The sequence below is a fragment of the Dendronephthya gigantea genome, unplaced genomic scaffold (genome assembly GCF_004324835.1).
Source record: "Dendronephthya gigantea isolate DGI-Jeju-01 unplaced genomic scaffold, DenGig_1.0 000036F, whole genome shotgun sequence".
Classification (NCBI taxonomy): domain Eukaryota; kingdom Metazoa; phylum Cnidaria; class Anthozoa; order Malacalcyonacea; family Nephtheidae; genus Dendronephthya; species Dendronephthya gigantea.
The window spans coordinates 263453-279244 of record NW_021163046.1 but is presented as its reverse complement, the minus strand read 5'-3'; the positions used below and the strand labels follow the sequence as shown (position 1 = coordinate 279244).

The window sequence follows — 15792 nt, the reverse complement described above, 5'->3', positions numbered from 1 at the left end:
GCAAAGATGAACATGGATACAGTCAAGACAAAGCGGTGTAAGAGGAATAATTCATAATCTGCAAGCTTATAAATGTTTTCAAAAGGTACGTTGTTTAACTCGTCATTTATTTCGCGTCTTCCGAAGGACATGTTTTCAAAGCAAAATATCGCCAAAACAAGCAATAAAACAAACACTTTCTCGCAACTTGTGAATCATATTTACATCACATCGTTCTGTGGCCGAAATGAGGTAGAAAATCCCAGCAAACGTTTTCTTCTGTTGCATGACTTAAACTGACAAAGACAAGAACGGAGAGTTCAGGAATTTTCAACACAAGTACAGTATGGAAAGTTACAGCAAGGTTGAAGAGACGAACGCCAAACATTGTGCGGATATGAGAGTTGAGACGGAACCGGTTTAACTCCCAGTTTATGAAGTCTTATGGCCTCTTTCATTTTTAATATCACATCTTTATAGTCCCCTGTCTCAAGGGGGTTGCTCTCATATGGATCATTGGTGATATCGTAGAGCAACGGTGGATCATGTTGGACAACGTGGTCACCGAAGCACCCACACACAATATCCTCTCTTTCACATTCCTGCTTGCCAGGCGACCAAATCGGTGTTACAAAATGTGCTTTCCAGGTGATATTACCATCCCGCGGTCTGTATCTGACCGCGTGTATCGAAGAGCCACAGTAATGGAACATGAACTCGTGCGGAGAGACGGGTTCCTCTTGCTTTAACAGCGGAAGGATGTCCTTGCCGTCGATAAGTCTGTCTTCAGGCACACTGGAGCCCGCAAGTTTGGTCATTGTTGTAAAAATATCCATCGTATTTGTAGGTTCGTTGATGGTGATGCCTTCAGGAAGTTTGTCTTTCCACATGACGGCTGTTGGCACACGGATACCTCCTTCCCAACTTTGACCTTTTCCTGCAAAAACGACGCAATTGAGATTTGAGAAACTGTTTTTATAATAGTAACAGAAATTCCCAACTCTAAGGTTGGAAAAATTGACTGGTGATCATCATCGTAAGGTTGAAAATCTATCATGAGATGGTTTTAAGATGTGAGAAAGTTTGTTTCAAAACGAACTTCGTAATCTTTTTTCAACTTTGCTATTTCAAGTACGAAGTCTTTACCTATGGCTGATACAATGAATTGTTGAAAAAGTATAAATAATTTTGAAGGCCTCTGTGGCCTCTGAAGTCCGATTTTCACGGCATACAATTCCCGCTGTTCCTTTTTTGCCTAGCGAATAGCACTTCTCAAACTTTTCATTGGCCGAAACAAAGAATAGGTGCATATCTCTACCCTGGCCGAACGCATTAAAAACAATGGATAATAGCTGAAATACCTCATTTATTTATTTTTTTATCGATTGCTTTTACGTCTAACATACACTTCATAAATAGACTTTTAAACACTTTGTTTATAGTTTCTTTTTTAACTCCACCCCTTACATTTTAAGATTGTGGCTGAAATCTATGACACACTTTGGAGGCCTAAGACAGGTAATTAAAAAACGTTTGGCTGCATTGCTACTAAACACAACTTCAAATCTATCAAAATATAATATGAACTTGCTTGCAAAACGAGTTTAACAGAAGTGAATATCACAAAGTCATAATGCATAAATTTGTTTTACATGAAACACTGCAGTGTCACTAATTAACATGTAATAACCATATCTTTCGTTTTCATTACAGCAGCCATTTGTCAGGAAGTAGAATATAAAATTGTCACTTTTGTCTGCAAATATTGCTTTGAGTTCATTGTAGATGTCCAGTGACAAAGGATGGGCGTCATCACCGTATTCTTCCTCAGGTGGCTCTTCCTCCTCTTCGTCATTGATTTTCTTAGGATTGGTTTTTACCACATTCCCTTCTTCATCAATCAGGTATGGTTTCGAACATCCCATTGCATCATCTCCATAGCAACCAAAATACTTTTCCGGATGTAAAAAATCGAGGATTCTATCGAGTGCTGCCTGGCGAGATACATAGTTAGCTTGTTCTAAGATATCTTCGTATGAGTCAAATATCCCTTGACCTTGACCTTGACCTGATGATGAAGAACATTCTGAATCCTCTTCCACTTGACCTGACCAAAATTCTTCCCTCCAGAATTGTTTGCACGCGCTGACAATATCACTGTCATTTGAATCTTTGCCTCTCGTGGTGAAGGCACAGTACGGGTTTAGTCGTACGAGGAGAGTTATACGAGTAAGTTCCGACGAGTTGAAGCCAGAAAACTCGCAATCATTCACCTCGGCGTTTTCAATATTCACAGTGACGTACTCTCGAAGCCTGGCTATCGGGTGAGGTAACCACTTCTCTTTTCCGATCGTGAAGCAAGACTTCAATACATCATCTGTGATTTTATTCTCATCGCCAAAAATATTAATCTTCGATGTAGTTTCCCAACGTTTCAGCCATTTTCTCCACGCGGATCGGGCCAAATTATTCCACTGTTTACAAACTATCGACGCATTTCTTAAGTCGGGAAGAGAGAGGTGATAAAAGATTGATAACACTATTGTGTCAGGAAAATGAAAATGACCGGTGTTGTCCATGGAATCAAAGAGATATTAGGACGAGGTTAAATAGGTAAACTTTCACATTTGCCGCCATATTGAATTCCAACCTGTGGAAGCCTGGACACTAGTGATATACCATCCTCGTTCTCAGGTTTTTCGCGTACTGGGTTTTTCGCGACCGTGACCGGCCAGTTCACTGGACGGGCCTAAAAGACAAAGCGTGCTTCGCTCGCGCGCACGGACGTAATGACATTTATTTAAGGCGGTATAGTTGCGCGTGAACTGTTTTTAATATATCGGTGCTCGAAAACTTGAAATAAATTCACATTAGTCTTATTTTAAGACAAATGGGAATGTGAAACTGCTCTTTCGTAACGATTTGCACCGTAACAGCAAAGATTATGCTTCGTTTCTCAAAGAGCACGCACCCCAAATTTCACCGCAAAATCGTCTTCCAAAATGTGTTACCAACCGACTAATTTCTAAACGGATATCCCAGAAAACTGGATTTGTGTTCGAAAAGAACAGGTTATGACCACGACGAACTTTACTCCTCACAATCAACTCACCTCCTGTGTAATTCCCCCTCCATCCCCCGCAGTACTCCCCCGTATCCATAGTCTCCTCCAAATGTGGCCCGTGGTCTGAGGTGAAATACACCATCGTGTTCGTCAAAAGGTTCTCATCTCTGAGACTCGAAATTATTTCCCCGACACTCCAATCCATTTCTTCGACGTTGTCACCGTAATTTCCATGAACGCTGTGGCCTAAAGAATGCCCAAGTTGACTCAATGCAGCTAGCTAACGTCCGAATACTGTTTTTCCACGGCTTCTTAATTATAGTACAGGGGCCGGTTGTTCGAAAGGCGTTTAGCTTAAACGGTGGATAAGCCAAAGTTTAAAAATACTCTCATATATCTTGTGAATGACTGAATCTTATGCATTATATACGTACTTCTATTTACATCGAATAGACCTTATTTCTGTATTCAAATTACACATTTTTGTCTGCACAGACATACTATTCTATCTCACCAGCCATGTAATTTTATTATAAATATGTATGTGTTGATCTGACAACGTGTATAGGACAACGAAAAACTTGCTGTATTTACCTTTGAACTTCGGTGAGGTGAAGAGAGATGTGTGAACCTTTATATAGCACATAAAAAGAAGAAAAGGATGTTCTTTATTTCGCCTGACAAAGCTCTTTGCTTCTTCGGTAAATCTCACAGTCAAATTTTCAATGACAACGGGTTGTTCCACAATATTAAAATCCCGCATCAAAGGACACTCCATTCTCGATATGACCATCTTCAAAATAAACGGGGGTAACGAGAAAATGATTGAAAATACCAGTGCAAATATCAGTGCAGACTTTGCCGATACGATTCCCAGAGAATAGAGTCCAATAGCGAGGAGCAAGGTTGCCACAATACGGTTCCTGGCTTTTTTCTGGGATGCCTTTACCGCCCTCACCCCATCCTCCGGTCGCGTACATATCCCACCGACATTGGTAAAAGGCAGACCGTAATATTCCTGAAACCCAGCGTTGATTGGATTGTGGCAGGAATCGTTATTGTTCTCGCAGTTCAATCCCAGATGCCATTTTCCAATCAGTCCTACGTAGGGGAATAGAAATGCGTTGTTGCTCAGTGGCTTGCTTGTGCGCTCAGGTTTAAAATTTACCAAGTTAACACAACTCGTATATTCTGATATAATATTCATAACTTGTACAGTGTAAGTGCATGTCACATCTATTTGCACGCATGAAAAACGGCGATAAGAGTTTTGGGAAGGTCGAAGGACCTGGTTATCGCCAAGAAACCCATCTTTAAATAATTTTTTTGCTGGTTGCTGTACGCCTGTTGTGACCCAGAGCTCGGCACAGAGTAGCTTTCCAATTTATTTACTCGCCAGCAGAAAGGTACATACTAACATGCAGACATACACGTGTTAATTGTTCTAACCACTTCAACAACAATAGCTCAATATCGTATTACATTTGATAGTGAATCATGTAAAACAAGTGAGAACATTTTATATATATCAGGTAATATTATTGTCGATTCTTTTACTTTACAAATTTCTCTGCCAACAATGCACTAATATATAAAAATACAAACCCGTTCTATAGCCATCGTCCCTCAAAATTTCTGCAAGCGTGATCTCGTTAGCTGGCAAACCACCAGACATAGCAAGTTCTGATATAACTCTCACATCGCCTGGGCCAGCAGCGAAGCCAGACCTCACGGCATACCTTCCTGTGAGAGTGGCAGCCCTGCTTGGGGTACACATGGAATAAGGAGCTAAATTGTGGTTTAATTTCACTCCTTGCGATGCGATGCTATCAATATTTGGCGTCTTAATCGTGTCGTTACCAAAGCACCCAATGTCACCGATGCCCAGGTCATCTACAATAAATACAACAAAATTTGGTCTTCCCGCTTCGACATTGCATAGAACACTAGCGAATAGGAACGAGCAGAATAATTTGCTCGTCGAAGAATCGAAGAATCTCCGAAAATCGAAGACTCCTTGCGACTTTCCGAGAATATACATTTTATTGTCGATTTTGGTATTATATTACGACTGATTACGACCTAATCTCAAGCGCCAGGGACCTGGATACGAGGCAGCTGAACCTCGTGGCACAGCTCGTGGTCTTCATGCAAACATGATTGGAATTGGAACCATCGACCATGACGATCGACCTACCACTTGCAAGACTCGCGTACTCTCGTTTAAAAAAAAACAACTCTCGTTTACCTCTTTGGTAATACTCGCATTAGTCAAAATTTTACAAACACAAAAAATTTTGCGACCATGGTCGTGTCCGCCATTTTTCGGCACATTCGACCATGGTCGAGTCAGCCATTGTATTTTACATAGTTACAGCGGATTTTTTACAGTTCACAAAGGGTGTTGTATGCATATTGGCGTATAGTGAACATGGAATTATTACCCTTCCCATAATTAATATACCCGATCGGGTATGTGTACGGTCGTGACGCTGGTCCCCGGGTTTTTGTCCCTATAGTACACAATGCGCGTTTGAAATTGAAGTATTCACTCTCTAAACAAAGATGGCGGCCTATGGACGCTGTAAAGAGAAGAATGTTTATTAAAACAGCGATGTTTTCCAAGATCTGAGTTCAAAACAATGATATTGACCATCTGATATTTATACACGGGTACGTATTCTTCTATCTCACAGCGATCGAGGGCTTATAGGCAGGAGCAAAAGGCCAAATTTTTTGGTACCGTTGTATGACTTTTACACCTCGTAGACACAACTCGGCGAGTTCAACAAATATGACAGATCAACATGCCGTGCCTTTTGCTTTGAAATGATCAACACACGCGAAACTAACGGCACGGGATTTATAATTCTACAAGTGTCCGAGGCTTGTAATGCCGTAGATTATTGCATTTCAAGGCTAATGTTAATATTTTTGACCTCTTTTGTCTTGTAGGAACAGGCCGTTCAAGACGCGAGCGCCCGAATTTAAAATTTCTCGAGGGAATTTTCAACGCCCGTTTGTCAAAATTGAGCCTCAGAGGATGCCAAGTGTGCCCTTACCGAGTCCTAGCTTCTCACAAGGGTGAGTTTTCCGTCCTTCTCTTCGTAAGGTCAGATTAAAACACGGTTTGTAAATGGCACAGCTCGCGACGAACTCCTATCGGCTATGGGCTGCCTTCGCACAATTTGCCGCATGAGATCGTTGTATAAACAACGATTATTGTACAATAGGACCATTTTCAACTAGCTGTACTTTAGATTATATCATCCAAAGATAAGCACAAGTGCTTAGGTTTAATGATTATATCTTTTAAACGGTTAAAGTAGTATTTTTCTGGCTTAGCGCAAAGGTCTTTGTTAAATATCACTGGGCAAGTCAAAGCTTTTCCAAATTACCAATATCAGAGGCGACGTTTTTATGCGAAATATATTTCATATGTGGTCACCTTTAGAACTTATAAAATTCTTACAAACGCTGGGTAAACGCTTCAGGCAAATATATGTTGTGTACTTTTTTGAAAATTTTTCTCTGTGGGCAAAAAAAAGTTCCTTACATATAATTTATTAATTTGCTTATGTTGAAGTTAGTGCTTTTCACAATGTTTGCACACATTTTGTCTCATTGAAAGGAATGCTTGAATGAAGAAAGGTCTAATAAAAAACCTCGATTGTCCATGTAGCAATTAGTAAAAGCCATTGTTTGCTTTCTGAAATAATTTGCTTTCACAACCCATCCCAACTTTTGTGGGAACTAGTAATAACACTGATATACTATTTCTCAGTATATAAATATGGATGCAAAAATCCATTTCTTGCTTCAGGGGTTGTTGCATTTAACGTGATGAAAAATGGACTAAATCTTCTGCAATTTTGGCGGATATATAATCATTTCAATGATGTATAAAGTGCACAAGTATTACTCTCATTTGACCTCTCCCCACTAGGAGCTCAGCATAATTTCCCTTTCTCATTATATTTGGAATTTGAGGCATTTTAAACAGTTGCCATAAAGTCAAATTTATTAGCTTTCTCCACAGAAATTTAGTCTTGTCTCGGTCATTGCAAGCACATACACAAATGGGCTCAAAATTCCATCATATACAAACCCTTTTGCAATGAGCTACATACCTTAACACATGTCCATTCTATATACTTTGAACTTTGCCTTCCTTGGCCCTCAAATATGTCTGTGAATTTCGTATGTACCTGGAGTTAGAATTTCTAAAGTGAAGGTCAATATGTCTGCTGTTTTCAATGAACTTCATTATATCTGGGTACAAAGTCCTAATGGGTCAATGAACTCCATAATTTTATATACATGAAGTGGGAACTCTCTCATCAAATATGTCTGCTCTTGCCAGTGCACTCCATACGCATACCTGGAGTAAGAACTTCTAAATGTGCCAGTGAGCTCCTTGTTTACCTGGAGTAAGATGTTCTAATTTGTTGGTGAGCTCCATATATGATATCTGGAGTAAGGACCTAACCTGGCTAATTTTTCTGGTGTTGTCAGTGAGCTCCATGTATATCTGGAATACTAATAGCAAATTTGGTCAAAAGAGCAGCTGTTGCCATTGAGCTCCATGTATATCTGGAGTAAGGATTTTAATATGTGTGAACTCCATATGTATCTGGAGTATGTCTCGGCTTCATTCTTTAGACTTAAGTTGATACTAAAACAGTCAGAAATGTGCTAATAATGGATTCTGGTAAAATTTCAGGTGTCACACTCACTATGCCAATCCTGACTACAGAATTTACGAACTAAACAAACGTCTGCAGGAAAAAAACGAGGTAAAATTTTTTCAGTATTGAAAGTGTTGTAATCAGCTTAACTAGTGAACATGTTTTAAAATTGAGACATGAACTTTTTTACCTGTTTCTTGCAAGGTAAAAGAGATTATTTTTACCAAATGTTAGTCTTGTTTTAAAGACTGTAATAATCTTCTAGACCTATTGGGACCACACCCTTAAAATATTGTTTTTGGGTTGAAAATTTTGGTATCTCTTATTCCAAAAAAATTGAAACTGAGTAAAAAGTGAAAGATTTAAGTTTTAAGATTTTTTTTCCAAAAAATTCCACCTCACCAGGCTGACATTCTCTGGTGGAATGCATTCACATCTGAATTCTTCGAAGATGATGCAACCATGACGCTCAATTTTTGTCTAGACGACGGCCCTAAAACTTTCAGTAAGTTGGTGGTATTATGCACCTTCCTTGTAGAGATAACAATAAGTTAATGATTTTGTCTGCATGTGACTACAACGTAGGGTGAATTATTATGGTGATGGAGCTACTTTCAGTCACCAACCAGATTAGCTCAATAATAACTTGATTGATAGTTGCACCATCAAAATAAGACAATGTTAGCTGGGAATGTAAGAAACATGGGAACTTTAGTAAGCCCTTGGTGATCTGTGATTCACGTCAGACTAACCAAATACATCTCTTGCAATAATCTTCCTCCAGCGATTGGCAGAAATCTCATTCCGCGATATTTTCGAAGTATTTTTGACGGTGGAGCGACAGATCTTTCCTATTCTTTGGTACAGCCAAAGGAAAGCTATCAAAATAATGTCATTGTTCTGGACTGTGATAAGGCGACAATGACGACGACTTACATAAAACGTCTTCACACAAAGGTAGAGTAATATGTACTTCTGCTCTGTAGCCATAACAACCACGTTAAACATTTAACATCATGAAATAGAAAGCATGTCTAATCTTTGCAAATAAAGTCAATGGCACTCGTGTTTGAGAAAACGTCGCTTAGATATCAGTTGTTTTAAGAGGGGGTTTTAAGAATCTCGTTGAGTTTTTAATTGTAAAAAAAAGATAAGTATTGTTTAGATGAGAGTTTGTTTTGTTTTTCTAGGTTCTGACCGAAGGACGACTGATATTAGAGTTCACTTTTGATGATTTGATGAGGATACGAACTTGGAGTTTCTTTGTCCACCATCACGAGGAGTTTGTTTCACGCAGTGTTCTTCAAACGGATCCTAATTTCATGGACGAACAAGCAAAAAATATCACCATTAAAGGAATGACCAGCAACACGCTTACATTACTTAACGTAAGACTCTTGAAATTCACTTCAGTCAAGCGCCTGCCTTACAAATAAACATGAAAACTATTCTGAATTCCAAAAAGATGCTAAAAATACCCTTTTGGAAGTTTGTTTTGAAGATTTTTAAGGCTAACTACTAGTCGCGTTTTGTATATCCAGCATACAGTATATGTAACTGTTGTGATTTGTAGCCAGAACAGCAATACTGAACCCGAAAACTGATATTCTTATTATTCATTTTGCAGATTTGTTTCATTCTTGAACCGATGCAAGAGCTAATGTCTCGACATAAAACGTACAACATGAATCCAAGAGGTAAGTGGAATATATACGCTTGAAATATTGATTCACAAGCGAGTGTATAAAATAGCTCGTAACTTTCGTTGTTGTTGTTTTAGACTGCCTCAAATCGACGCTTTTTCAAAGATGGAGAATGTTTACTTCGTCAGGTACTTACTCTCTTATACCTATAGGAAGTATTGTGATTTCAGCGTTTCGAAACCATAGAGGTGTTGGTTCAATTCCTACCTGAGCGCCAGCTCATTTAATTTATATAACTAGGGACATAACCTTTAATCATATTTTTAACCAAGAAATACTGTTTTCAGGTGCTCCTGGAATGGAGGGCAACCATCAACCTGAAATGCCTTGGCCAGGTGATTAAAAAAGCTTAAGTTTGTCGTATAAATAACCTTTAAACCTTAATTTCACCATATGAATACGTAGATTAAGTCTATTTTCTTATATTTCTCTGCAGTTCAACAACACAACAATATCAACATCCACGGAAAACGGAGAAATTCGGCGTCGAAGCGAGGTAAAATAAGACCTATCGGACATCGCTTGAAATTCGCCATAAAAAAAGATGGCGGCGTTTTGATTAGAATAGATTTTTTTCTGAATTTGGCTCGTTTCCGATAGATGCGATGAAAAATGCTTCATGTATTACGTCAATCTGGTTTGAAATGACGAGCTTTTGACTAACTTTGTGTCGGCAACGTATATAGTTTTTTTGTTGTTGAAAATATGAGATTTTCGGCAAAAGAGCTTGTTGATATGTCCACGTCCGTTATATCTTTCCGTTGGCAAAAAAAAATATCCCGTTGTTGACAAAAAAGTACGACGGCTTGCCAAGAACAAAACTCGTCAAAAGGAAGATAATTTTCAGTGAATTGATGTAAAATGACAAACATTTTGAATTGTTTTTTTTTAACTGAACTGAATTCGGAACGAAAATGTTTTTTTAACATTAATATCACCTCCGTTATCTTTTTCATTATGGCGAATTGAGCCTCGTTGGAGCTTCGCTGTGATAAAAACGTGAGAAAATACAAGTTAAACGGCAAAATACATACAAGGCATTAGAAATTTTAGATACGTTAATTTACGATGGCGTCGATTTCTTCCCCAGACGGAAATCCAAACACGAAGCCAAAACGCCGTCCTTCAAAGCGAAAACCGACAACCCCGACTTCCTCGTCCGCTGCCAACGCTCCTCTTCCGCAAAACAGCACCGTGAATAAAAAAAAGAGCTCGATGTCACCCAGCAGGGTTGGAAACTTTGGTTTGACTTCGCAGGATGTCATGGTCGTAGGCGAACCTTCGTTGATGGGCGGAGAGCTTTGTGACGAAGATGAGAGGCTTATCACGAGATTAACATCGTAGGTTTGGTTCAATTTTAGAGGGGGGGGGGCGGCTTTAACTGCTGTGTGTTTACATTACGAGAGCACGTGTTTACATTATGAGACGTCTTTGATCTTGAATGACGAGGGTTTCTTCTTTCAGATTAGAGAACACGGGTTATGACACTGCTGTCACCCAAGAGGATGAATTCCGCAACAGTCCTCTCGCGAATAGCAGTCCAGTGATGACACCGTGGTCAGCTGCGGGCGAGGTCAGGAAAGCGTCACAAGAGGATGGCGTGAACGAGTAACTATGGCAACAACATGCTACGACAGACAGACAGAGTTATTTGAAGTGCTTATGTAACGAAATTTCAGACCGCGTTTTTAAACTGTAGACCGTCGCATCATTTCGTTTCAAAGGCCATAGGAACATCGACCTCCATACGAGATTTCCCGCTTGAAACCACTGATCTAAATAATTGACTGGATTGTGCAGAGAGAAAAATTTATAGCCGAAATACCACTTGCGAGATCTGAAAATTTTGAGTATAATAGCCCCCCATTATTTATTCACCGGCTGATTGAGAATAAATTATTCAGTATCAATTTGCTTTCAGTAACAAAGTTATAATCATTATCATGCAAAACGGATGCTCTATTCAGTCTTTCTTTTTAGATCAGTGGCCAAGAGTCCTCGGGTTACATCGACACGCGTCGTTTGCGCGAAGCCTCGGCAACAAAAATCAACATGATTTGCGCGCTTGCGGCATGCGCAAACTAGTCCAGGTAACCCTCGGTCATCGCTTGTACATATTCTCGTGCGCAGTCCTTTCTCGGTGCTATCATACGGTGTTAGAATATTGCATGTTATTGTGGTAAAAGAAAGGGCGAATGGTTTGGGGGGGAAAAAACACTGGAAACTATAGAGTACTGTAAAATACTTCCATGCCAAACTCTCGTCAAAAGCCACTATTTAGAGCGCTGTTTTTCAGACTTAGTATATATATTACGGTAAGACAAATGTACATATTTCAGTCAAGTCCTTGAAAAAATGAAACAAGACTGGTATCACTGTTTTGCGAAGCCTTATATATTTCAATCTTCCTTGGAATAATGCCTGTATTCTGGTATATACAGAACAGGCTCTTTTTTAGAAAATATTTTCTCCTAAATTCTTTTCAAAAAACTATTTCTATCGTTAACAACTCGTGGTCCCTTGTGGCCAGACTCGGTATTTAACTTGCTATCGGTAAATTAAATGTGACTGCAATATTTTTACAGAATTTCATACGTGTAAATGAAACCCAATTTAAGAAGTAATGCTTAAGGTTTGGTACAGTCATAGTGTATTTTCACCGGGAGTTTTGTATCGTTTGGACCTTTCCTTTCCTGATGCTTCACTGGAAGTTCAAAGAGAACTCCTTGCATAAAACACGCTCCATTTGGTTCGCAGTAGTAGATCTTTCCTTCCACCTAAAACGAAAACCATAGCACGCTTATTTCGTAAAGATTTCAAACAAAAACCAAACCTTAAGGTCGCTATACAGAGAGATATTTATGCTTACCGTTATTTGAATATCTTTGTTGCTTGACAAATCTATCAAAATGGTTATGGGTACGTCTGGATTAATCAGCTGACCGCTGTGAACCGTTTGACCTGGATTAAGAATATGGAATGGAAAAACAAGATCAGTTTGGAAACAATTTTACAAGCTTGCTAATTTCCACGATGAAGAAAATTGCTCGCAAATTTTTTCTCACCAATATTTGCGGAATCGTCAAATATCGCGCACTGCCATCGACTTTCAACTCCTTCGGTTAGCTGACAATGTTCAGGCAAGCTGAACGAGAACAATATCTCTAACGATTCTTTGCAAGTTTCAACAGGATTGCAGGTTATGGTGCTCGCGTTCCGTGGTGCAAGCCGACGGTATTTCGAAACAGCCCGAGGACTGCTGTCGGTAATATCAGTGACGCCATCTTTTTCCACTGGTATTTGACTGATAATTGGTAACTGAAAGAGGTGGATGGAAAATATCAGTTTGTGAACAAAGCGACGTCAATGAATGACGAGGTAAGCTTGTTATGAAAAGTTGGAAAGAAAATATTGTTTCCCAGCAATGTTTCCCGTTTAGACTTGCAAATGTCTTCTTTTGGTAAATGTGAACGAGTGAATGAGTTACTGCTGTTTAAATAAGAGCTCTTTTACATCAGTGCATTCGTAACTAATTACTCGTTCACATCTTTCAAAAGAAGTATAAATGAGTCTTTATACAACAATTCACTATACTCACTGTTGAAACAGAATTTGTTTTCAAATCGACCATGCGTATTGCATGACTATTAGTATCAGCGACATACAACGTGCTACCATCTGGACTGACGTCCATGCCTCCGGGCTCGTTAAACTGAACGCGCCCAAGATCTCCGTCTTCACAACCTGGTTCGCCAGTACCAAGGAGCGTGGTACAGGTTTTCTTAATAGGATCAACCACCTTGATCTGAAAACGCACACACGAGAGGTTTCAACTTACCAAATGAAACTTGACGTTTTGAATAGTTGAACTTGTAAAAACTGCTACATTCAATCGGTTTTTCGACACAGGCCTGTCAAAAGTATTGTGTATTAATGTTTACTTATATCAGGATTAACGTATTACTTTATGATTATAGGAATCTGCTACGTAAAGTAATTGGTTTTGATCGTTCCAGGATACCGCTAGAGGATGCTGAAGCTTAGCGTCCACACCGCTACCATCGAGATCACCAAACGCAAAGAGATTCTGAAAAAGACGAAATTTAATAGCAATATTGGTAAGGATTCTCGTATAAACTTTTGATATTTTTCCATTTTACCGAAAGGAGAGTTCACTTGTACGTTGAAATGGGGGTATTACTGGTTAAATGCATCGGTTAATCATTACCATTGGATCCCGGTCAGCGCCAACCAAAGCCTTAGCCCCGCCGGTTGTAATGGCCACTGACCGCACGCTACTGCTTTCGCTGTCTGCAATAAACAAGCTTTCGAGAGGTTTAGCACGAGCAACGGTCAGTCCTGATGGTTGAGCAAAACCAGTTTTATGTGGGTAACTGTTGTTGCGATTTTCTTCAGCGCCACTTCCGGAGTATCTCAGACAAGACCACGCTTTTTCATCACTGAATAAATTTCGACCATTAGTTCATTTCTTTCACTTATTTCTCAAGGAATATCAGCGACAATACAAAGGTCATTACCTTCGTTTTAACCATTTTGTGTCTGTTAAACAAAGACCCCATATCTGATGCGTGCCAGCCATTGCAATATATAAAACACTTTCATCTTCTAATATATTTAGTGAACCTGTGCAGTCAAATGAAGAGATGGCATGATTTGTTATTAAATAAACCTTGAAATCTGCTTGGCGAAGCGTGATACCACACTGTAGCAATTTATGTGAAGGTAATGTACTGTACTTAATATTTTGGTTTTTTAATCTCGAAATGGTAAAATCACACAAGAAAAGTTCTGTTTTGACCTGGGGATGGGCCAATGACAACATCCCATGGGGAGCTGATTTCTTGTTCTTTGCCAATTTTCCCACCAATCTTGTCATTTCCTTGCAAACCTGTTCCAGCAACTGTTGTCACTGTTTTGGACTTTAGATCAATCTAGAGACAGGGCAAATCAAAAGCATTATGTCAGCTGCTATAATCATCACAATTTAATAGGTTAACAAATTAAAACTATTTGTTACCCACCAATCTGATTGCATGGTTTTCAGTGTCAGCAACAAACACCATTGAATCACCTTTCCATGCCAAGCCTTGCGGACAATTAAACTGTGCCTGGTTGAACGCACCATTTGCAAGGCCAGACTCCCCCTTGCCAACAACAGTCTCGACCACACCCGTCATGTCGACAATCAGTATTCGGTGGTGACCTGTGTCGGCAACAGCCATTTTATCACCTGACTTCTTTAAGGAAATCTTTCCAGGAAAGGATAGGCTTGTTTGAGGTAGGCTGTCTCTTGCAAGCGAGATTTTGATTGAATGATTACTTATTTTACCTGAATATGTGGAAAATTGGTTAAAAAATACACTAAATACTCAAAATACTTATGGTTACAAGAGATGGTTACAGATACATGTGGCTTAATTTAACCGATTAACTGGCAGAATATAACAGAAGTATGGTTGTAGGGTACATATAGATCTGAGTGTATATCACCAGATAATGGGCTAAGAAATAAATTCCCTTAGTACATTGTTGAATTTCAACATCAAAACCAACATTCCCTACCAGAGTTCTGAAACCATATTATTGCTGCATCAACAAACTCCATCAAAGTTTCACGATGACCTTCTCCAACCAAAGATAACAAATGCTGACCATTCGGTCCGACAACGACCAATGTCGGCCAACATGCTATCTCCATGGCGTTCCACAGAAATGCAGTGGTATCATTCACAACTGGATGGGTGATATCATATCTTAAAATAGCATTGAGTATGTTCTTTGAAACCTTCTCGTTTTCAAACTTGGCAGAATGAACACCGACGACAACCAGCCCGTCTTCCACGCTGTGTTTCGCTTCAAGAGCGTGTAGATCTGGCAGGATATGCATACAGTTTATACAACAGTACGTGAAGAAGTCTAAAACACAAATCTTTCCGCGTAGATTTCCATTTATAGACAACGAACTGTCATCTTTCAAATTCATCCACTCGCATCCTTCAGGAAAGTCGGACACTTTTTTTATTTTCCCGCCTGAATCCTCGCCAAATGTTCGGAGATATTGTTGAATTAAAGCATCCCTTTCTTTTTTATCCACAGAGCTTTCTAGTTTTAACAAAAACAGTTGATCTTTGCTGCTCATTTTGATAAATTTTTCATGTCCGACCTTTGCCACTCATCTGTCCATTCACGCGTAAATATTGAAAACACGCGAGATATTTAAATCCCCTGTCGCTGAGGACAAGTCACCCCCCGGGAATTTCGTTCTCTTATAATATATTTTGTTACTGAACCTTGTGAGCGACGGGGGGAGCAAACGCCACGAATGTGCGGTGAAATA

General features: G+C 39.4%; 3 protein-coding genes across 4 annotated transcripts; 1 reads left to right on the top strand and 2 right to left on the bottom strand.

Moving 5' to 3' along the window:
* Nucleotides 1-35: 35 nt before the first annotated feature.
* On the bottom strand, nucleotides 36-5092 carry LOC114525931 (arylsulfatase E-like). Its single transcript, XM_028547389.1, has 4 exons — nucleotides 4649-5092; nucleotides 3638-4144; nucleotides 3092-3289; nucleotides 36-916 (listed from the first exon to the last, which is right to left on the bottom strand). Exons 1-4 carry the CDS (start codon nucleotides 5082-5084, stop codon nucleotides 300-302), a joined length of 1758 nt encoding a protein of 585 aa, XP_028403190.1. The 5' UTR covers nucleotides 5085-5092; the 3' UTR covers nucleotides 36-299.
* A 508-nt stretch (nucleotides 5093-5600) lies between these two features.
* On the top strand, nucleotides 5601-11793 carry LOC114525932 (LIM domain-binding protein 2-like). Of its 2 annotated transcripts, none has more exons than XM_028547391.1 (12): nucleotides 5601-5716; nucleotides 5999-6127; nucleotides 7767-7839; nucleotides 8137-8236; nucleotides 8516-8688; nucleotides 8922-9119; nucleotides 9359-9428; nucleotides 9512-9562; nucleotides 9722-9769; nucleotides 9871-9930; nucleotides 10525-10774; nucleotides 10899-11793. In XM_028547391.1, exons 2-12 carry the CDS (start codon nucleotides 6087-6089, stop codon nucleotides 11044-11046), a joined length of 1212 nt encoding a protein of 403 aa, XP_028403192.1. In that variant the 5' UTR covers nucleotides 5601-5716; nucleotides 5999-6086; the 3' UTR covers nucleotides 11047-11793. The 2 variants fall into 2 exon arrangements, with proteins under 2 accessions (XP_028403192.1, XP_028403193.1); XM_028547392.1 differs by having other exon boundaries at nucleotides 10904-11014.
* Nucleotides 11794-11796: 3 nt separating this feature from the next.
* Nucleotides 11797-15631, bottom strand: LOC114525930 (NHL repeat-containing protein 2-like). Its single transcript, XM_028547388.1, has 10 exons — nucleotides 15018-15631; nucleotides 14477-14784; nucleotides 14254-14386; nucleotides 13973-14078; nucleotides 13663-13894; nucleotides 13399-13521; nucleotides 13033-13239; nucleotides 12500-12752; nucleotides 12304-12395; nucleotides 11797-12211 (listed from the first exon to the last, which is right to left on the bottom strand). The coding sequence occupies exons 1-10, from the start codon at nucleotides 15592-15594 to the stop codon at nucleotides 12062-12064; spliced, it is 2181 nt and encodes a 726-aa protein (XP_028403189.1). The 5' UTR covers nucleotides 15595-15631; the 3' UTR covers nucleotides 11797-12061.
* Between the last annotated feature and the right edge of the window lie 161 nt (nucleotides 15632-15792).